General features: G+C 44.1%; 1 protein-coding gene across 3 annotated transcripts; it reads left to right on the forward strand.

Annotated features, from left to right (window-relative positions):
• The first annotated feature begins 366 nt into the window (after positions 1-366).
• On the forward strand, positions 367-20,430 carry Ube2j1 (ubiquitin conjugating enzyme E2 J1). Of its 3 annotated transcripts, none has more exons than XM_051161264.1 (8): positions 367-531; positions 7,601-7,674; positions 8,675-8,806; positions 10,436-10,520; positions 11,151-11,256; positions 13,537-13,666; positions 14,749-14,868; positions 20,064-20,295. In XM_051161264.1, the coding sequence occupies exons 1-8, from the start codon at positions 501-503 to the stop codon at positions 20,154-20,156; spliced, it is 771 nt and encodes a 256-aa protein (XP_051017221.1). In that variant the 5' UTR covers positions 367-500; the 3' UTR covers positions 20,157-20,295. The 3 variants fall into 3 exon arrangements, with proteins under 3 accessions (XP_051017221.1, XP_051017212.1, XP_051017203.1); XM_051161246.1 differs by having other exon boundaries at positions 368-531; positions 20,084-20,430; XM_051161255.1 differs by lacking the exon at positions 14,749-14,868 and having other exon boundaries at positions 20,084-20,430.
• The last annotated feature ends 3,304 nt before the right edge of the window (positions 20,431-23,734 follow it).

Below are 23,734 nucleotides of genomic sequence, written 5' to 3' on the forward strand. Positions count from 1 at the left end.
CAGGTCACGGTCGCCCGCTCTCCTACTCTCCGGCTCGTCCGCCCGCCCGCCGCGCCGTTCTTCCGAGCATCCCGCGAGGTCCGGGCCGGGGCGAGGGTTACCCCTGAAGGGCTCGCGGCAAGGTGGCCGCCGGGGCTGGGCCGAGGGGACGACGAGGGTGCGGCCCGTCTCCGCAGATCACCGGGCCCGCCGCCGAGTGAGTGACCGAGACCGCCACGAAGCGACTGCCACGTCAGGCCGACTTCACAGACCGGCGCCGGCGGTGACGCAGCGGCGGCGGCGCATCGGGCGGAACGTCAGCCCCGCAGGCCGTCCGCAGCCCGGCGCCCGGTTCGGAGACGCCCCGGCGGCCGGCCGGCCCTCAGGGAGGCGGACCCCGCGGCCCGCAGCTCGCCCGCGGTCGGTCGGGCTGGACTGGGCGGTGTCAGCCGAGGCCCTCGCCAGGCGAGACCCGGGCAGCCGCGGCGGCGCCGACGGGAGCGGCAGCGGGGAGACTGGCCATGGAGACCCGCTACAACCTCAAGAGCCCGGGTGAGCGGGGCTGCGGGTGGGCCGGGCCGGACCGGGCGAGGAGGGGGAGCCCCGGGCTCACGGGCGCGGCGCCTCGGCCCGCTCGTGTCCGCCGGCCCTCGCGGCGGCCCGGGGTTCGCGCTTTACGCGAGGCCGCTGCGGGTCCCGGGGTGCAGGCCGCAGGGCGGGGCGGCCGCGGCGGCTCCCCCCTGATGAGCTGGCGTCTCCGGGTTCCTGGCCTCTCTTTCCCCGAGCGGAGCTGGAGACAGCCATGCCAAGGGCAGGTGTCAAGGCGGCGTCGGCGGGTTCTACTGGAGGTACTCCTTGCTGGACCCGCATCCTTAGTTTTCCCCTCTGTCGCTGCCGACGAACTTTTTGTTTGGGGTTTGACTCACGTTTGAGGAATCTGCCGTTGGAATGTCCCATGTCAGTATTCGGGGGCGAATTTATAGACGTAAAGATGTCCTGTAACTAAACACAGTTGAGCTGTGTACTTGAGAATAAACCATGATTTTGGGGAGTGAACTGCTGATACGTGTGAATTCATGAAGACAATGCCCCCCAGACAATCTTGGCCTCCAGTTATTTTCTGGTGTGTTAAGAACACTGCAACCCTCCCCCCACACACTATCAATTGTCTAATTTTAAGGCAGGTGTGACACAAATTACTGGATTCTATACATGGTCTTTGTTCTAAATGTACCTTGGTAATTTGTCAGGCAAAAAACAAAACCAAAAACCCTCCCAGGAGCTCTAATTAATAAACCCCAGCGTATGCTGCTGTTTTTTTTTTTTTTTTTCTACACTGCTTCTTAGTTTGGACTTTAAGTCTAACATCCTTATGGAAAGAGTTGTCGTTATGATTTTTTTTTTTAATTTCCGAATATATAAACGAAAAGCCCGAGGATATTGGCCCAACAGAATGTTGTTAGCTTGAATGCTGACAAGAAAGTGCCCTTAGGTAAATAGATATAGAGTCAGTCATATTTTAGGAGGGTTCGTTTAAAATTTGGCCATGCCTGTGCAAGAATTATATTTGCACAGCTGAATTTTAATGGGCCACATTCTCTATCTTAAGCCCATTACTTAAAACCTGAAGAATTAAAAAAAAAAAAAAAAAAAAAAGTCACATAAAGTAGAAATGCTTTAATTTTGGTGCCAGAGTGATCGAATTAGTTAGACCTTTTTTTTTTTTTTTTTTTTTTTTTTGAGACAGAGTTTCTCTGTGTAGCCTTGGCGGTCCTGGAACTTACTCTGTAGACCAGTTGGGTTTGAACTCTGAAATCCACCTGCTTCTGCCTCTCAAATGCTGGGATTAAAGGCATGAGCCATCACTACCTGACTAAATTAGTTGGGCTTTAAAAATAAAACTGTGTAGTAAATTATACAGTGTTTCCTTAGGCATATGGCTGCTGTAGATCAGCAGAGGGACTTAGGCAGATGTCCAGAGAATAATTAGAAAATGTTGTCAAAAATTGTTCAATGTTTTTTAAAAAATGATTCCTTTTAATCTCAATCTCTCTCTCTCTCTCTCTCTCTCTCTCTCTCTCTCTCTCTCTCTCTCTCTGTGTGTGTGTGTGTGTGTGCATTGTTGCTTTGTTTGCATGTAGGTCTGTGTGAGGGTGTCAGATCCTCTGGAACTGGATCTGTAGACACTTGTGAGCTGCCACGTAGGTGCTGGGAGAACTAAGGTCCTCTGGAAGAGTAGCTAGTGCTGTTAACCTCTTAGCCAACCTTCAGATTATGATAACATTTAAGCAACTTTAGAAATTAAATACATTTCTAACTGGGCATGGTGATACATTCCTTTTATTCTGCAGTGGTAGGCAAATCTCTGTGAGATCCAGCCTGATGTACATAGTTAACAAATTTCCAAAGTATGTTGAGCTTTGGTTGACTTTTGTATCTGTTTATAAATTCCATCCTTTTTTAGGTTTCCTCAATGATGATGGTATTCTAAAAGCAAGTTAAAAAAAAAACTTTCCCATTGGTGTAGACGATTTTTGAGTTAATGATATGATGAGGTAGGTGACCCACAGGACTTGCTGAGATGTGGAGAAGCCTGGTGATAGTGCTTGCTCTATTTATTCTCAAATCTTTGTTATTTATAGATTAATGACTATGTGAAAGGAAGTAATTAAAGCGTCCCACTTCCTGTCTGCCGGGTTGGGTTATCTCAGTGATATGGACGGGAAACTTTAAAAAGAGAGAAGACAATACAGACAGTGGTTAAAGAGTTGACTCGTGTAGCTGGTAACTTTGGTTCCTGCCAGCCTAGGATCCTCCTGTTTGTACTTTGGTGTCAACCAAAGGAGGCTTCCCGCGAATCAGTTTCCAGCCAGCTCAGACCCTTCTCAACTGTAGACACATACGGTTACAATGATGGAACATTTTTACACATCCCCGTGGACTGAAAGTCTCTGCGAGTTGTAAAACCACATTCACTGATAGCCTCACCTTCTTCAAACTTGTATAGTTCCCTAAAATCCATATCCTGTGGATTCCCGGCACTCAGGGAGCTGCCGCCCTTCACACACCATCCCAAAGCCTTGAGCAGGCTAGGCAAACTAGTCTCCCGCTGAGATATCTACAGTGCTGGTGGCACCTTGAAGTTCTTGCTCCTTTACCTTACCCCAGCAGTGAATGGTGTCACTGTTGTCACCAGAGCCATTGAAACAAAGGTGGATTGGTCTCTTCTCAAATGGACACCCTTTCAGCAGCAATCCCTTAGCAGCCAAGAGCTAAGTTGGGTAGCTTGCTGCATCGGGCTGGGTGGAAGTAACCCTTGCTTGCATTTCCAGCTCCATCCCTGCCTCTCTTAGGCTGCTTTGCATTTTCACCTGAACCATTCTCCAGATGTGATGTCTCCATCCCTATTGGAGCCTCTGTTTGGAATGCTTTCCATTTAACTCACCCGAAATTCCTATTCCTGAGGTGTCCATAAGGCTCAGCCTTCTCAGTTCCCTCAGGTAGCTAGGCAGTCATCAACCCTGCTCACACCTGGTCAGTACTGTCACATCGCCTTGCAATTTGTTTTTTTTTTTTCAAGTCTTCTAGTTGCTATATGCATATTAAGGCAGGGAGCGCATCTTTCTTCACTCACATTCTTCAAGTGTGTTTTGTTCATTTTGTTTTAATTTTTAAATTAATTTTATTTTTTATATGTAGGAATGACTGAGTGTGTCTGTGCATTCTGTGTGAGTCTGGTGCTTGCAGAGGCCAGAAGAGGGCATTGGGCCCTTTGGAACTGGATTGTGACCTTCCATGTGGGTGCTGGGCATCAAATCCTCGTCCTCTGGAAGAGTAGCTGCTGCTCCTAGCTGCTGAGCCATCTCCTGCCCTCTGTTTTGTTTTCCTTTTTAACATTTATTTATTTGGTGTGTGGGGGTGGGGCACTGTGACACTCAAATGGAGGTCAGATACAACCTGCTGGAGTCAGGTCTCTCCTTCCATCATGTGGGACTCAGAGATCAAACTCCTGTTGTCAGGCTTGGTAGCAAGTGCCTTTGCCTAATGAACATTTCTCTGTTTTTCTTTTGTTTCATTTTTTGTTTGTTTGTTTGCTTTTCGTTTTTCGAGACAGGGTTTCTCTGTGTGGCCTTGGCTGTCCTGCACTCGGTTTGTAGACTGCTCATAGAGATCCCCCTGCCTCTGCGTCCCAGCTGCTGGGATTAAAGGTGTGCACCACTATACCTGGCTTCTTTAATTTTTTTTTTTTTTTTTTAAGAAAATATCTTTGTAGTGTCTTTGTAAGCAGAAACATTAGTTCTGAAACTTTTACTGACGTCCCTTCTTCCTGAGAACAGGAAGGGGAAGTTGGAAGCATCATTTGGGTTCCCAATGGGAATCTGTAGTTTGCTGCCTCCTGAGCCATAGCGTGTCTTAGGAACTGACGACATTATGATACTGCCTTTCCAAGAGAAACTAATGTTTCCACCACACCTGGCTCATTTTTATGAGACTTTAAAACAAGAATGTTATGGCTAATTTCTTGTTGCTGTGATGAAATATTCTGACAAAAGCAACTGCAGGGAGATTGGATTATTTTTGGCTCACAGTTCAAGGTTAGAGTCCATTGTAGTGGGGAAGCCACAGGAGGTTGGAGCGTGTAGTCACGTTGCATCTAAAGGCAAGTGCAGAACATTGTGAACGCTTGTGCTCAGCTTACTGTCTCCTTTTGTTTAAAGTATGGTTCAGGATCCTCGCTTAGGGAATAGTGCCATCTACAGTGAGTGGGTCTGTCCACTTCCGTAATTAGATCAAGACCATCTCTTGGTTATAACCAACAGCTTATCTCCCAGGTGATTTTTATATCTCATCAAATTGACATGAAATTAACTATCATAATACTGGGTTTTCAACCTGACAGTACCTAGAATCACCTAGCAGATGAGCCTCTGAGCGGTTCCTGTGAGGACTGTATGGGTTAGGTTAGCCTTAACTGTGGGAGGCACCATTCCATGGTCTGGGCTTCTGGACTGGGATAAAAAGGAAGCATAGGATGAGTATTAGCACTCAGCTGTCCTCTTTCTGATTGTGGATGTAGGCTAAGCAGCTAGCTGTTGCATGGTTTTCCCACCATGAACAACTGTACCTTGTGAGTGGGGATAAACTCTTCTTTAAATTGCTTTTGTCTGAGTATTTATACAGCCACAGGAAAAGTAATGCCAGAAGACTTGGGTCCTTTTCTTTAAAAAATTATTATTTGTACTGGCTGGTTTTGTGTCATAAGCTAGAGTCATCAGAGAGGTGGGAGCCTCAATTGAGAAAATGCCTCTAGAAGATCCAGCTGTAAGACATTATCTTAATTAGTGATTAGTGGGGGAGGGCCCAGCCCTGGGCTGGTGGTCCTGGGTTCTATAGGAAATCAGGCTGTGCAAGCCACGGGGAGCAAGCCAATAAGCAGCACCCCTCCATGGCCTCTGCATCAGCTCCTGCCTCCAGGTTTCTGCTCTGTTTTAGTTCCTGTCCTGACTTCCTTTGGCAATGTAGAAGTGTAAGCTGAATAAATCCTTTCCTTCCCAATTTGCTTTTTGGTCATGGTGTTTTGTTGCAGCAATAGAAACCCAGAGATGATGACGACATCATAATCATCATCATGTGCGTGTGCAGTATGCAGGTGTGCATGTGCACGTGTGTCAAGGTGAATGTGTGGCAGTCAGAGGACAACCTCAGTCAGTTCTTGCTTCTGTCTTGTGGATGAGGACTCTTAGTTGCTGTTTCTGCTGTGAGCTTTAATTGGCCTGCAAGCATCCAGGTGATTTTCTTGTCTCCACCTCGTCTTACCACAGGAGTGCTGGATTTACAAACATGCATGCCACTGCCACTGCGGCTAGCTTTTTACCTGAGTCCTGGGGATTGAACTGACATCTTCAGGCTTGCTTGGCAAGTGTTCTTACCTGCTGAGTCATCTTAGCAGCCTTCAGTCCTTCTCCTTGGCCCCTAGATGGGAGGCTTCTCCACACTGACCTTTTCAACCAAAACAGATACCTATTGGTTATTTTTCATATTAGGGTTCTCACTGATCTTTTCTTTGAATAAAAGATTTTGTCTTATGTCAAATTCGTTTACAAATATCACCAGTCACAGCTCCAGATTCTTGGGAAGAGAAATGTTGGAAGACTTTAACGTTCATTCATCGTATTTGAATAATCTCAGTCCTAAGCTGTGAGAAGACCAAAGTGACATAGAGCCTTACAATACTTATCAGAAATGACGGGTTAAACAGATCCTGCGGGGCAGTGTCATGACAACACATAGCAAGAGCCCCAGTCTTGTTGGTCTCAGGGCAGTGGGTGACCGACCTCACTGGCCGTTAGAGTCATTTGAAGAGGATTCCTAGTCTGTATTCTATCTCGGATACTATTTGCGCAGATGAGGATGGGTGGGTAAGTATCACATGGACCTTCCTGAAGAAATTACTGAAAGGTGGGCCATGGTGATGCGTCCCTTTAATCCTAGCACTCAGGAGGGTGACAGGTCAGAGGCAGGTGGAGCTCTCGGTGAGTTCCAGGCCAGCCAAAAGGTTGCATAGTTAGACCACTTGTCTCAAAAAACAAACAAAAAACCCAAATGAAACAAAACAACAGTAACAAAACGACGTTGCTTGTATATGAGAGCCAGTGTAGGTGGCACAGGTGTCAGAACAGTTTTGCAAGCTGAGGAAACTAAGTAAGGAGGTCTGGAGCAGAGAGCAAGTGAGGCGTCTCTGAGAAATGAAAGTTGAATGTCTACAATTTGGAGCAGGAGGTTGTGTCAAATATGTATGTCTCTAATACAGACGTGACCATGCTGTATTAATACTGATTGCCTTCCAACTCTGAGGTCTCGGTGCCCCAGAATTTTATGATTGTAGCTGTCACACCTAGCACCTAGTAAATACTTGAAGTATTTCGTAAGTGGGCAAAGTCTCAGACTAGGAGATGGAAAAGAATAGTAAGGTTTTGTCATGTGAAACAGTCCTGCTGTGTGGCCTGGCTGGCTTCAAGCTTGAAAGCTTCCTGTTTTGGCCTCCTGAGTTCAGGGGTTCCTGGTGTGTACCATCACTCCTGGGTAGGAACTTTTTTGGGGGGGTGGGGTTCCAAGACAAGGTTTCTCTATATCCTTGGTTGTCCTGGACTCGCTTTGTAGACCAGGCTGGCCTTGAACTCACAGCGATCCACCTGCCTCTGCCTCCCTGAGTGCTGGGATTACAGGCATGCACCACCATGCCTGGCTGGAACTTTTTTTTAAAGCATAGATTTAAAAAAATCTTAGATTCAAATGAAATAGTATGAAAAGCAGCGCCAGATTGATCTGGCTCTGTGCATGGGAATTGCTTTCCTGTTAGCCTGTCTCTCTACCACTCTTTTTTTTTTTTTTTTTTTTTTTTTTTTTTTGTACATTTCATATTCATTCCTCTGCCGTTCAGTCTCTTCTGTGGAGCTACCTGGTTTTTGTCTAGAACTCAGAGACCACCTGCCTCTGCCACCTGAGAGCTGGGGTTAAAGGGGAGCACTGTCACAGCTGGCTAGAAAGGTTTGTATTAGTCAGTGCTGATCACTTAGAAAAGTGTATTTTAAATATCTCCATTTTCTGGATTTTCTTTTAGCTGTTAAACGGCTGATGAAAGAAGCGGCAGAGTTAAAAGACCCAACAGATCATTACCATGCCCAGCCTCTGGAGGTCAGTCTCTGTGTCCGTCTTCCTCAGGGTGCCTTAGTATCTAAGACAGCTCTAGGAAGGGCTGTGTTCCATTGCTTGGCTTGCTAATGATGTGTGTGACGTTGTTATTGACCCACTTTAGTTCCTGAGTGCTTCACTGGCCTTTCATCAGGCCCCGAGGCAAAGCTGATTTAGGGTCTCTGTAAGTGAGTTCCAGATACTAACTTGGTGCTGAGGGAGGGAGGGTAGTAGGAAGGACCCCAGACACTATGGCAAGAAGCCTCCAGCCCCTCAGGGGTCTCTGCAGCTACCCTGGGCTTTTGCCACAAACATCTCTACCTTGTGTTTTCACCTGTGAAAGGGTACTGAATGTGCAGGTCAGGTTTTCATGGTAACAGTGAAGACACAAATACCATAATGTGTGAGAACTTTGAGATTTGAAAAGTAACTTAGTAACTGTGTAATGACATATAGTCTATTAATATTACTAGCCAGTTATACATAATGAGGAATATTTTGTAAAGATTTGTTAAAATAACTCAAATTTATACTAATGACTTGGCTATATTTTCTATAATTGATGTTTTAATTAAATGAATCTTATATATAATAGGACTCAGAAATTTTAAATTATTTGGTTTTAAAAGATTTTAGCTTTTTTTTTTTTTTTTTTTGGTTTTTCGAGACAGGGTTTCTCTATGTAGCCTTGGCTGTCCTGGACTCACTTTGTAGACCAGGCTGGCCTCGAACTCACAGCGATCTGCCTACCTCTGCCTCCCAAGTGCTGGGATTAAAGGCGTGCACCACCACGACCAGCTTGATTGTAGCTTTTATGAAAGATAAAATTTACATTAAACAACCCCTTTTTACTAATGACTTTGAAGCATTTTGAGCAGTAGAAAGTATTATATCACTATTAGAAAGCATTTGATTTTCTTCAGCTGAAATTTTTAATGTTACTGTTGATAAAAATGATAAAATTTAAATGTTCTTGGCCCTGTGGATTCTTGTTCTTGTTTAGGATAACCTTTTTGAATGGCACTTCACAGTTAGAGGGCCCCCAGATTCTGACTTTGATGGAGGAGTCTATCATGGACGCATCGTTCTGCCGCCAGAGTACCCCATGAAACCACCAAGCATTATTCTGCTAACGGTAAGAGCTATCGGCTTTTCACAGTGCCTCTGGGCTAGGTTCTGTAGCCATCTACAGCGACACTCAGCTTAGTCACATGAAATGAAGTAGAGTATTCCTCTCGTTTTTCCTTCAAAGCCTAGACCATGGTACCTTTTCCTCAGAATAATTGAGAAGAAGCGGATGCATCTGTGAAGTACAGTGGTGATAGTGCGTAAGCATCGAAGCTCGCTTGTTAGGAGTCAGTGAACGAGTGTGTGAGGAGTGCTACAGAAACCTTAATAAATGTTATTTAATTTTTTTATATCTTAGAATTTCTACCTTTGTGTGTTTTATTTTCATGTGGAAGAATATATACTATTGCTATATTAACTCTCTTGATTGCTAAACTTTCCTTCCCCCACTTGTTTAGTTTTTTCCTAATCATGAAAAAATAACACACACACACACACACACACACACACACACACACACACACACAGTGGTCTTTGTTGCCTTATTTCTGTCTTTGATAATCTTACTGCTGTGTAGGCTATTGCAGTCCGGTTTCACAGATGTTCTCTGTTAAAGCGCGCTTTCTCTGCTTATCTGAGAATTGCCATGGCTTCTCAGACTTCATCCTGCTGCATCTAGGCAGCTCTCTGGGACACGAGGTGCTCATCTGCAGCAGCGGACTAGCACAGCTGTTGCTGCACTTTGGAGAATGCAAAAGGCATTTGTTTTAGAGACACTGGCCAGGGCTCTGACAAGTGCCCTTTCCATCTTAGTGCACGTAGGTCATATATTGTCTTTGAAATTTAGCTTTTGTTCCTGTCAAGTACAATGGTGTTTTGGCAAATACAGCCACACTCTAAAGTTACTGGCATCTTGAAGCTGCTTAAACAAGCACTGGGTCTTCCTGCTAATGTTGATGTTGGTGTAAGGCTGGGGCTGCCCTTTAGGCTTCCATCTTGGGACTTACTTTCAGTTAACTGGGAGGAACGTGTGTGCGCGCGCACACGCACAATAGGTAACAGCTCTTTCCCAGTAGCTAACCAGTGCTCAGTTGCACTTGCCACATTGAAAGCAGCCACACCCTCCTCAGTCAGTGTTGCCTTCTCAACCTCATCCTTCCTTAAAGCCACTTCCAACTGTGATTCAGGAAGTGGTTCTAGAACATGACCCAGGAGTGTCCAGGAGGCAGGACTGAGTCATCTCCTCCTAGTGGAGTGCTAGTTCTGTCTTAGTGTCTGTTCTTTCTCACTTTCTTCCTTAATGTTGTGGCTACTTCACCTGCTCAGGACAGCAGCTGCTTTTTATTTGTGAGAATTAGCTTCAGCAGTCATCTCTGAAAGGACAGTAGGTGCCAGGAGTCTCTTAGTCTTTTCCTCTTTTCTTTCTTCCTTCCTTCCCTCCCTCAATCCTTCCTTCCTTCCCTCCCTCCTTCCTTTCTTCCTTCTTTCTTTCCTTCCTTTTTTTAATTTTTTGAGACAGAGTTTCCTTGGCTGTCTCAGACTTAATTTGCAGACCAGGCTGGCCTTGAACTCACAGAGATCCGCTTGCTTTCCTGCCTGCCTCTGCCTCCCCTAGTGCTGGGATTACAGGTATGCTCCACTGTGCCTGGCTTAAATAGACTTTTGCAGTTCTTAAAATGTGTTCTTTATTTCTAAGGCTAATGGACGATTTGAAGTAGGCAAGAAGATCTGTTTAAGTATCTCAGGACATCATCCTGAAACCTGGCAGCCTTCGTGGAGCAGTGAGTATTAATGAATATAAGCTCCTGTCATTGTTCAGTGTATACAAATGAGTTATACCCTTTTGAGATTGAAGATGCTTTGGCCAATCTGTGATACACTGAGAAATTAACAAGAATACCTTTCCATGTAGGTTCGTACATTAGTTTAATTAACTCTTACTTGTATCTCTTCTCAGAACCTTCAGATCTTTTTCCAGAGCAAACCTAATTCCTCTTAAAATGCTTATTTTGTCTACGTCTTTATTTGTGTACTTGTTTGTGTGCAGATGTGTGTGAGGCCAGCAGTTGTGGGGTGTCTTCCTCAATTTTCTTCTACCCTATATTTGGAGGCAGTCTCCCTCTGAACCTGGAGCTTGCACATTTTGTTAGACTTGATGGCCAAGCCAACCCCCAGGAGTCGCCTGCCTCTGCCTCCCAAGTGCTGGGGTTACAGGCATGTGCCACCATCCCCAGCCCTTTTTTATTTCTTAAAACAAACACACTGAAAGCACAAGAGTGCTCAAGACCAAATTTTGTCCCCATGCTTGCACTGCTGATCTGGTTCATAATGCAGCTCCTACCCCAGTCCCGCCCCTCCCCCAGCCCTGACCCCAGCCCATTTCACCGAATTATGTTACCTTTTTGTTTCAGTAAGGACTGCATTGCTGGCCATCATTGGGTTTATGCCAACTAAAGGAGAGGGAGCCATAGGTTCTCTAGATTACACACCCGAGGAGAGAAGAGCACTTGCCAAAAAGTAAGTTCCTTGTTAGAGCTGAGTGGTATTAGTGGTTAGCAGTGTTACGTATCTTTCTCTGCTGTCCCCTTGCTTAAGGATCCAGTCTTAGCATTGTAGAAATCCAGTTCTGCAGATTTCCTCAGAGTGGAAACTTGTGATCAGTCACAGGGTTTCACTTGATGTCCATGTCAGAGAGGTGCTTTGCCACTGAGCTGTACTGCCAGTCCAACTATCTCATTCTTTTAAAAGTAGTTCATGGGCTGGAGAGATGGCTCCGTGGCTAGGAACACTGGCTGCTCTTCCAGAGGACCTGGGTTTGATTCCTAGCACCCACATTGTGGTTCCTAACTATAACTCCTACCCCATAGGCTCCAGCTGACTCCCCCTCTGGCTTCTGTGGCCACAGGAACATATGTGATGTACAGATGTATATGCATGCAAAACATCTATAACACATAAAAAAATAATAATTAAGAATAAAGTAGTTGGTGACGTTCTACTAAGAGTTGTTTTTCTCCAGTGGGAGACATATCTCCTGGGAAGTATTACTGCCCTTTGTCCCACTTCAGACAGCATCACAAGTGGGAAGAGCCAGAGCCATTGTTTATGTACAGCTCTTTGCAAGATCAGCTCCCTAGGTGGTAACGGAACCCAGCTCATGGCAGATATTCAGTGGAGGATCTAGGATAAAATAAAGGAAATTTTTTTTTAGGTAGTAATATGGTAATACTGCCTTCTCAGGGTTTTGTTATTTGTTTTCCTCTTTTTGGTGTATTTTTATCTACATATCGTAATAATTCATTCACTTCAAAGTGCTGTTTTCTTTCAATAGTGATGAGATGATGGAGACAACCCCCGCCCTTTTTGAGACAGGGTCTCACTATATATCCCTGGCTGTCCTGGAACTTACTTTGTAGACCAGGATGGCCTTGAACTCACACAGATCCACCTGCCTTTGCCTCTCCAGTGCTGGGATTAAGGGCATGCACCACCACACCTGGGTACAATTGTTGGTTTGATACATTTTCTGTGCTGAAGTCTCCTGCCTACACCAGTTGTGAAGCTGAGGATGGCCTTGAACTCTTTATCTTATTCCTCCACCTCCCAACTGCTGGGACCACTGGTGTGCAACACCAGTGTGCACTCTGCAGTGCTGGGGATCATGCCAGGGCTGTGTGTGTGCTAGGCAAGCCTTCTACCAATTGAGTCACACCCCTGCCCTTAGTGCAGTTTTGGCTCCATCTAGAATACAAAAGGATGGTGGGAAAGCAAGTACATCTAGCAAAACAGTGTAGTTATAGGTCTACTCTGCTTAATGTAACTGTTGACTCAGCCTATCTTAATTTTTTACACAAGTTGTTCGAAATCTTTCATCTGTACTCCTGCTTAAGTGAATAGTATAGGTGAATATTTTCTAATATCTGTAAATTGGCTGTGTGTGTGTGTGTGTGTGTGTGTGTGTGTGTGTGTGTGTGTGTTTGAGAGAGAGAGAGAGAGAGACATTTTTTTTTTTGAGACCGTCTTACTATGAAGCCCTGGCTGTCCTGGAACTCACTATTTAGACCTGGCTGTCCTCGAACTCACAAGTTCTGGCATTAAAGGTGTGTGTCAACACACCTGGCCATAAACTCTATTTTTAATTGGCTTCTTTGCTGTTTTATATGTTTCTGCTAGGAGACAATTGGAGCTTTATATTAGACTTTTTCTGCAGACTTTGAATGGGCTCATGATCTGTGTTCATGAGGGTAGTATCATACAGTATAATAGACAGTTTATATAAATATGCTGCCACTGTAGAGCTGAAGCTCTATTCTCTAGATAACTTATTTTAAAAAATGAAATCTAAACTTATTTTTTTAATGAACACTTTTACTTGTCTGAGAACTAATACTGCCTTGATTGTCTCACAGCCTATAGATAGATGACTGTTAGTGTTTTTTTTTTTTTTTTTCTGTTAGTTATTTAGTATCTAAGCTTTTAAAAAAGATTTATTTATTTTTGGATTTGGGTTTGGATTTATTTATTTATGGATATCTTGCCTGCGTGTGTGCATATGGCTGTGTGTTGTGTGTGCAGTGCCTGTGAAGGTCAGAGAGGGTGTTGGCTCCCTGAGAACTTAAGTTACGGGTGGTGGTTTCCTACCATGTGGGTCCCGGGAGTTGAAGCCAGTCCTCTGGAAGAGCACTTAGTGCTCTTAAGTGCTGAGCATCTCCAGCCCCTGTCTGAGTGTCTCAGTAAAGGTGAATTGGTACTCTACTGTTTGGGCCGTGCTCACTGAACAACATTGTCTCCTACCAGATCACAAGATTTCTGTTGTGAAGGCTGTGGCTCTGCCATGAAGGATGTCCTGTTGCCTTTAAAATCTGGAAGTGATTCAAGCCAGGCTGATCAAGAAGCCAAAGAACTGGCCAGACAAATTAGTTTTAAGGTACTCTAAATTCCTAAACAGATCCGCTTGTGGAGCCTTTTTGTTTACTGTTGAATTCTAGGTAAAAAGGAAAGTAATATATTTTGGATTGAGATTTTGTAAATAATGTTTTCATATTATAAAACGTGTAAGCTGTGCTCAGGAAGGCCTTTGGGACAGCAGTTAAAGCTAGACTAGCGTAAAGACTGCATCCGGATCTCAACTTTGCAGTTTACTGGCAGTATGCTGACATATCAGACACGGTACTTTACCATCATGTGCCCCCTTTACCCCTGTAAATGATATCCCTACCTCCCTGTGGGACTTTGTCAGGGTATGTTAATTAGCACATGTGTACATGTGTTACAGGTGCATTTAGAACCATCCCCAGTGCTTTATAAGTTCTAGTTCTTTTTGAACAGACTAGGCAATCTCATGTCCAAGAAATAGCTGCTGTTAATATTTTGGCATATTTCCCTTTTTCTGCATATTTTAGCCAAATATAAAATTTACACGATATTTTAATCCTTTGAGAAATCACACTCATGTTTCTGGAGTTTAACTAAGCTGTATTAAGCAGTGTGCTACCCTCTCACCTGCTTTCCTGCCCTCTGTCTGGTCTGCTCCAGTTCGCGGGAGTTTTCTCTTGGTTCCTTTCCATGATTCCTGTTATACTTAACATCTTTTCTCTGAAGATCTTAGGGTCAGATGTGTTTTGAGTATTGTGATTTCCCACATTCGAAAAAAAATACATACAGCTGAAGTTGACTGTTACAGTAAAGCCTGGTCACCCTGAGACTGTTACAGCCCAGGTAGCCTCGCAAGCTACATCAGACTTTATATATAAATCGCCCAAAGCTCTAGTTTGCAGAGATCTTAGACTTGTAGTTGGAAGCCATGGACAGTGGCGGTCCTTAGCAGCTGCTTGAGGACGCAGGTTGTCTCGTTGTCCTCCTGCACCTAGATATAGCAGTTGCCAGCACGCTTAACCGACTGATAGTAAATATGAAAGAAGCAATGGAAATAAAGTCAGGAGAGGGGATTAGCTGATTGTTAATACGTTTCTTCTTGTAACACTGCTCTTGGGTATATCTTATTTATAGGCCGAAGTCAATTCATCTGGAAAGACTATCGCTGAATCAGATTTAAACCACTCTTTCTCACTAAATGATTCACAAGATGATTTACCTACAACATTCCAGGGTGCTACAGCAAGCACGTCGGTATGGCTCTTATCTTTTAATACACACACACACACACACAACACACACACACACACACACCACACACACACCACACTACACAGCCACACAGCCACACACCCACACTACACATACACCACATACACATATACACCACACACACACTATACCTCCCACTCTACAACCCCCCACATACCACACATATAACACACACACACAACACACACACACACACACCTCCACACTATATACCACACACCACACACCACACACCACACACCACACACATACACACTGTATATGTATCACACACATGCACACACTTGTTTGGAGTAAGATAAGGTTCTAGATCAAATACTGAAAATTATGTTTTTGGGGTCTTTTTTTTTAGTAGTAGGACTAGCCAGCTGCCCCACTAATTATGTTGTTTGGGACAAATCTTTGTGGGCATCAGGCTTCTTTGCTAAGTGGGGTTGGATGAAATAGTTCCTAAGTCTTGTTGTTGTTTGAGACTGCTGTGATTTCTTTAAAGTCAGTGCTAACACAGGGCTAGCCTGGATAAAGCATGAGCGCTACCAGCTTACTGGTAGTCCAGGCACCGAGCGCTAATCCCCTGAGCCACAGTCTTGCCGTGGACTGGTTCTGCCTCGTGCTCTGTCACATGTGGCTACCTAAGTTTAAATTCAGTCATGCTTAGTGAAGTCAGCCACGCTGACCCTCAGGCACACTGGCCGTGTCCTAAGCTCTCTGCAGCACATGGCTAGCAGCTGACACACAGAACTTAAATCCTGCTCCTGCTGCCCTGTTGAATTGCTGCCTTGTGTGGCGTTAATGACCAGGCATTGGAGGGAAGAACAAGTGTCTGTGGGTGGTGATAGCTCTGCTCTGACCCATTGCTTCAAAAAGCGGCTCAGCACAGGCGGTCAGAGAGGCTGACTGACGACGTTGCTGTCGTGGCGCTAAATAATGAGTATTGCGGGGAGAGAGTACGTGGTCTGACTTAACGTGTACACAGGATGAGCGTGCGTCCTTTGCAGTCAGCTTTGCTACAGATTATTTGACTAGGAAGCCACATCTTAAATCCCCTCGGGTCTGTAGAAGGCACTCACTGGTTTGTCAAGGGAGTCGTGCACATGCTACTCTGTATGAATAGACCTGGCATTAAACTTAGGTCACCATGCTTGGCAGCAAGCACCTCTATGTACTAAGCCATCTCACTGGCCCGATAGTACTTCAACGGTCAGACAATTGAAAAAGAATCTACTATAAAGTGGGACTAAATACCTTTGAGTGGCTTTCTTTTACAGAGTAATATGGGCACATAAATATGCTTTAAATCTGTCAAGTGCCTTGTTACATACTCCAGTTAATACTTATTTTAATTATCATTTGCTTTGTCATTAGTAAATGTCTATGGCTTAGTGCTTTTATATAGTTAGTGGAAAAATACCTGATAGTAGCTTGTGTTCTTCATTCTGTCAGCTTCCTGGTCCCACCCAGGGATTGAAATTTGGAGTAAGCCATTCTGTCTATACGAAAAATCACTCCAGGGCTGGTGGGATGGCCCAATGGGTAAAGGCATTTGCCACACAAGTCTGGCAGCCCGAGTCAACCCCTGGAGCCCACATAAAGGTGGAAAAGGACCGACATCTCAGTGTTGTCCTCTGACTTCCATAGTGTGACATGGCATGTGACCCACATATATCATGTGGATGCACATCTATAGTAAATAAGTGAATAAAAATTTAGAAGCATTTAATATAAAAAGCAAACAAAATCACCTACTGTTTGTTATTGTAAACATCACTATGACTATAATTATTTTAGAAAGGAAAATTTAAGCATTTCATAACATTTCATCAATATTTAACTACTTGTTCAAAAGGCACCTGAAATATAGAAACCTAAGTAAAACATAAGCTTTTTTTTTTTTTTCCGGTTTTTTGAGACAGGGTTTTTCTGTGTAGCCTTGGCCATCCTGGACTCACTTTGTAGACCAGGCTGGCCTCGAACTCACAGCGACCCGCCTGCCTCTGCCTCCTGAGGGCTGGGATTAAAGGTGTGCGCCACCACGACCGGCTATATAAGCTTTTTTTGCGGCTAGGGGCGTGGGGTTCAAGACAGGTTTTCCCTGTCTGCAGCATTGGCTGTCCTGAAAGTCACTCATAGAGATCCTCCTGCCTCTGCCTCTTGAGTGCTGGGATTAAAGGCGTGCACCACTACCACCCAGCAATAAGCGTTTTTGTTAAAGCAAATGTACTAAATATTGGACAACAATTGATTCATTTCTTTTGTAGTACTGGAATCAAACCTAGAGTCTTATGTGGCCTGGGTTGTTTAATTTTTTTAAAAGACATGGTCTTGCTATGTACTCCAAGTTAGCCTTGAGGTTACCAGTCCTCTTGCCTCAGCCTCCCAAGTTCTAAGATTACCAGCATGTTTTAAGGAGTGTTTTCTAAATGTATTAGTCATGCTAATAAGGAGGCTAAGAACTACTCTAAGTAAATTTACAACTTAGTTTTCAAACCTAAATCTGAATGCCTCAAAAGGATATGTTAATAGTAGCAATATTAGTAATGATTAACATTTACTAGGTAATTGTGTATCATAAGCACTTTATGTCATTAATCCATTTAATCCTGCTGAATTGGATATCATCCTCATTGTACGGATGAGGGAGCTGAGACTTAGGCTAAATAACTGGCTTAGGAGCACACGTCTAGTAGGCAAGGCTAGAGGAAAAATGATAAAGAGTCACTGTTTTGTCAATTTTATGGGCAGGATAATCCCCCTTAAACCAAGGAAAAACAATATACTCAATGAAAATTTTCATATGAGCCAGTCTCTCAGGCGATAGTGGTACTGTCATCATGCTCTTCCCTGAAGAGCTGTTCCTCATGGGGATGGTGGTGCACCGGCAGCCTTAGCACTGGGGGGGAGGCGGAGGCAAGAGGACCACGTGTTCAAGGCCGGCTGAACCTCTTGAATCTGTTCTCTTTAGGCTTTAGTCCTTGGATCTACTGAACATGCTTGTGCTCTTAGCTGAGCAGCAGCAGGATGTGGAAGTTAGGCTGTAATGTTTCTGTATTGGCTGCTGTAACTCAAGTTCACTCACTGAATATTGGGTCACTTCCTGTGTGGCATTCGTGAGGATATGGGGACTCGTACAACATAGAGCTCTTCAGTGCACTCTTCAATGGACAGATTGTCCCTTGGAGTCCTAGACTGTACAAGTCTGATTTTATGCAGCTTTAAATTCAGCATTAGTACAATTTCTTAACTCAATGTGGGTTAACTACACTTAAAAAATTCCAAAGAATAATTTTAAGAAATTCAGATTATATAAGCTTTTTTCCTATGCTAGGGAGCAAACCCAGTGTTTTATGGATGGTAGGAAAGTGCTCTGCCACTAAGAGGCACACCCTTGTATTTTGAAAGGTTTATTTATTATTATGTATACAGAGTTCTGCCTACATGTACACCTGCAGGCCAGAGGAGGGTATCAGATCACATTATAGATGGTTGTTAGCTACCATGTGGTTGCTGGGAATTGAACTCATGACCTCTGGAAGAGCAGTCAGTGCTCTTAATCGCTGAGCCATCTCTCCAGCCCCCACCCTTGTATTTTGAAATGAAGTGTTGGTATGTAGCCCAGGCTGGCCTTGAATTTACCATCTTGTCTTCACTGCTCTTTGAGTGCTGCTATTTTGGCCAGGAGCTACCACACCCAGTTAACATCTTTTTTCTTTCTTTCTTTCTTTCTTTTTTTTTTTTTTTTTTCCTTTCTTCAAGACAGAGTTTCTCTATGTAGCCTTGGCTGTCCTGGACTCCCTTTGTAGACCAGGCTGGCCTCGAATTCACAGAGATCCACCTGCCTCAGCCTCCCGAGTGCTGGGATTAAAGGCATGCGCCACCACGCCTGGCCAGTTAACATCTTTTAAAGTTGAAATGAATGGCAGGTTTCAAATGGAAATTCTGCAAGTAACTTAGATCAGCCATTTCCCCCTTATATTTAAAGTTTGTTGCCAGTACAAAGCTTAACGGGTTTTTTGTTGTTGTTGTTGTTGTTTTTAGACAGGGTTTCTCTGTGTAGTCTTGGCTGTCCTGGACTCGCTTCTGTAGACCAGGCTGGCCTTGAACTCACAGGGATCCACCTCCCTCACTTATCTTAATGGCTAAAAGAAGTATTTGGATTATATTACTTGATTCTTTTCTGTTTACATTTTCTCTATTGGAAAGTATTTGAAAGGTCTTGTATGTAACTCGTATTACACAGAGTAGAACATACATTTCTATTTCTTTTCCGAAAGAATGAGTATGTTCTGGGAGTGACAGCTGCTCCCAGTGAGAGAATTAAAGGCCTCTGATGTAGCCGAGGCAGGATAAGGAGTCTATGTGTATGTAGTTCTGTGTTTTGTGCCTTCTTTGAATGTGATACTGCTAGTTTTAGTATCTCCAAGGCAAACTTAAGACTTTGAAGCCCTTATGTCACATTATGATTGTCCTCTAACTGAGCAGTCGTGGTGACTGGAAGAAGCTGTCACCCATGCTGTGGAGAAACAGCCATGTACAGAGCACTGAGACACTCATGTACCCACGGTGTACAGAGCACTGAGGCACTCACGTACCCACGGTGTACAGAGCACTGAGGCACTCACGTACCCACGGCCTTCTTGACAACATCAAACACCCAATTCTAAGTTAAAGATACTTTTAGACTTGGGTTTAGTTCACTTGTCTGGGATTGTGGGAAGGGGTAAGCTGTGTTTGAAAACAAGCACATTTTTACAATAGCGATATGAAAAATTTGTGGTTAAATTATTTTCTTACTAGTGTTGATATGGTAAAGTAATACTGAGGAAGTCAGAGTCACAGAAAGTGTACTTTTTGGAGTTGGATTCTTTCTACCATTTATAGTGGGTACTTTTCAAGTTGGAAATGGAGAACAAATTGCTTCTCTCCTCAGTCTTCTGACGGAAAAGCAGGGAGCAGAAGCTGCTGTTGCTGCGTTTGCTGTCACCTGCTGGTAAACAGGCCCCTCCACCTCACGGTGCTCAGGACATCACCAGCTTCTGGCTTATTCATCACGTGGTTCCTAGTCTCAGCATTCAGATGGCTTTTGGTAGATTTCCCTGGTTACATTGAATATTTCTAGGTATTCTCAAACTGTTAACAAGTGCAGACACTTTTTTTTTTTTTTAACTAATTTCAAATAGATTTTCTTATCCTTTCCTAGTATGGAACCCAGAATGCATCTGGAGCACCCTTGCCACAACCTACCCAGTCAGCTCCTAAGAGTACCTCCATGAGCCCTCGGCAGCGCCGAGCCCAGCAGCAGAGTCAGAGAAGGTCATCCACTGCCCCTGACGTCAGCCAAGGCCAGCCACCAAGAGCCAACCACACAGAGCACGGCGGGTCAGCCATGCTGATCGTCATCCTGACTTTGGCATTGGCAGCTCTTATATTCCGGCGAATATACCTGGCCAATGAGTACATATTTGACTTTGAGTTATAATGCTGGTTTGTGACTAAGAGCTGTGACTCGGTTGCTTCATTAAACATTCTGCATTGGGTATAACCTAAGGATTGTTTACAAGAAGATTATTTTGTATTTATCCTTCGTTACTTTTTTATTGTTACAAATTCATTGTGCTATAGGTAGACACTCAGGCTGTGGTCCAACCGCTTGTCCTGATTAAATGAAGGGACTGGAAGCCATAGTTCCTTGTCTTCCTGTTTAATCTTTTCACAAGCAAGTAATTTACTGTGGTTGCTCACACCCAAGCTGCTTTTCTATAGATTTGCAGTGCTTTTCTATGTAGTCCTTTGGAATTTTCAGATAAAAAGTGGTGTTTCCACATCAGGAGTATTACTGGCTACTCAGTACCAGCAGCTGGGTACTGTCCTCAGTGATGTAGAGTTGGAGACTAACGAGTGGCCAAGGGACAGCAGGCTGCTCACTTGCTCCTTGAAAATGGCCACTTACAGGAGAGGCTGGGACTGCCCATTCTGTGGTTTTGTATTTGAAATTTGTTCAGTGAGAATACTTTTTATTTCAGGCATTTATGAAGATCTTTGTTATATTCTTGTTTTTGGATATTACTTGAAGAGGAAAGACTTCGTAGCCACTTTGATATGTACCATCTCCAATATGCACACAAATGGAAAGCAAACAGGCTTTCATAACCCTGTCTTAAGGAAGAAAGGGTCCAAGCCAAGAAATTATTTGATTTTTTTTTCACAAGTTAGGTGAGGAGATCTTAAAGTTTGGATCTTTGCTCTGCTTTTATCTGTCCATGCTTTGAATTATATGCTCATTTCTGTAATCACTGTAGCTTTTAATTCTAGGAATAAGCATAATCAGATTTTAATAGAAAAACTCAGGGCCCAAGTAACAGTGATGAAGACAAATAAACTTTTATTTAGAATTGTTCGCTAATCAAAGCCCAGGAAAAATTTCAGTGGAAAGTTCGTCTCTACCTTAGAGCCAGCAAACCCCCAGATTCTGACATCCAGTTCTGTCATCACAGTGCCTAGTGAGACTGCCTAAAACAATATTGCCTTGAGCGTGTTCCTTCAGCAGCCTTGAGGGCACTCTTGAAGACCCTGCATTGCCGATTGAACTGGTATAGACCATCCCTAGCCTTTAAATATGTTATGTTCTTAAAGTCCGTTTATAAGTTTTGTTTTTTTTTTAAGGACAGCTGAATATAAGTGGTATTTAGGTTAGCTCATATGTATTTAAGTACGCGTGGGAGGGTACTTGTAAAGTCCTTATGTGGTTTTAACTAAATACAATTATGGGCAAGATAAAAAGAGCTCACAGCTGACCATGGTAATACATGCCCTCAATTCCAGCACTCGGGAGATATAGGCAGGTGGATTGCTGTGAGTTCGAGGCCAGCCTGGTATACAAAGCGAGTTCAGGCCAGCTAGGACTACACAGAGAAACCCTGTCTTGAAAAAACGAACAAAAACCAAACCAAAACAAAAAGCCCTCAGCTTGCAAAATCATTTTAAAGGTGAGTTTAATTGTCAGTCCTATTATTTGATTTAGGGTCTGTTAACCATTGCACATAATTTCCACTTTTATTTTGGTAGTTGGGTTTTGTTGTTAAGTCAACAGCTAAATTTTTAAAGGCACTGTATGCTACAACACAATCTTAAGTTTAATAGAGTAGCATTTTATAGCATAGCATTGTTTCTCTCTGTCGAGAAGAACTGGCTACAGTGGCTCGTATGCTAGCGCAGGCAGTCTTCCTCCCAGCCAGACCTGGCCAGCTTTGTCACTTTGTAATCCTCTGTCTTCCATGGGCACCTGTGCCAAGCGCTGCGGACGCTTCTGTGATCTCACCCACTCTCCCCTCACTGTCGCTAACTGGCTACCTCCTTATGTGTGTGTTGGCATTTTTTAGCACCTGATACACACATCAAAGTGGTACATTTTGCTCCCCGCCCCCATGCTATCTAAAAATGGTCCTCCAACCCCTCCCACCCACTGGGGTCAGTGAGCACACAGAAGGGCCTCTATTTTCAAAGCCTGAGTTTAACTTCTTGGTTCCAGTATAAGGCCCAAACCATGCAGAAGGTAAAGTTTTAAATTCCCGTTTCCCCAGTTTTGAGATTTCAAAACTCAAGGCTTTTTCACTGACCAGCACAGCACATGACCACACGTCAACATAGTTAAAATAGCATGCTTGAAAAAACTATGCCTGTTTCACTTGCCTAAGCCCGATAGCCTGCCAGATCTTCTGTCGTGGGCCTTTTCTTGTAGCACGTTACATTTCCATGCTGCTGCTGTTTATTCTACTTAAATAAATGATTTCATCATGTGTCTCAGTGAATTAAAAAAAAAAAACTAAGTTATTTCTCGGTTTTACTATGAAAATAACAAATTTCCATATTGCAGGAGAACAGGACCTCTGTCCAGCTTTGGCTTCATAAGGAAACACTGTATCTTGAGAGTGCCCGTTTTTATAGACCACAATCTAAAACTTACCTTAGCCGTTTTACAGGGACTCAGGGCGAAGTGCTGAAACGCCTGCATCGTTCTGTTAACTGTAGATAAGGATGCAAGTGAACACAGAGTGACCTCACTGTCATGTGACTTCCTGAGACCATGTGGACATCAAGCAGGGCACTATCCCCAGACCGAAAACCAGTTCACCCAAGACTATGTGAGTGAGCCAGTGAGTTCTCTGGGGCTACTACAGGGGCATGAGTGAAGTGAAGGCAGTGGCATGGAGGAAAAGCCTACCTCAGCGTGGGTGGTGACTCGGAACAGCATCCCTGAAGCCCATGCAGCCCAGCCGAGCTCGAGTCTCACCGAGCACTGGTGCTTACGGGCCTTGAGTGTTGTTTCAGGAGCTTCCTAAGCCTTGCCGGTTTCCTTTCCTTCCTGAGGCCCTAGGAGCCCCACCCCCCTCCCCCTTCTTCCCTCCAAAAGAGTATTTCTGTTGGAAATAGCAATGCTACTCTGACCAGGAGCAGTGAGTACATATTTGAACCATTGAAACGGGAAGGAAAGTTGTTCAACCCAAAAGCTGTCTGAATACCTTTTGAATAGGTGTTGTTCAGAATTTGTTTGAGCTGCCCAATAAAACCAGTGACAACACTCACACCTTGTTTTGCCCAAAGGTTGTATTCTTTACTAATCTAGTCTTACCTCTTGTCCACATTTTTTTTGGGTACCGTGTTGGGATCTTTCACTTCTTTGTGCTTATTGCCACTGCTTTCATTAGCCACTGTCTAATTTGTGCCACTACCTCTGGCTCTCCAGTCGTGTGCCATTCTACAAGCAGCAAGCCTTCAGTACACCTGCATCTGCCTCTTCCTAGTGCCTAAGCCCAATGGAAGCCGCACTGCTGTGCAGGTCCAGAGCTGTGTT

Source organism: Acomys russatus, chromosome 2, assembly GCF_903995435.1.
Source record: "Acomys russatus chromosome 2, mAcoRus1.1, whole genome shotgun sequence".
Lineage (NCBI taxonomy): Eukaryota > Metazoa > Chordata > Mammalia > Rodentia > Muridae > Acomys > Acomys russatus.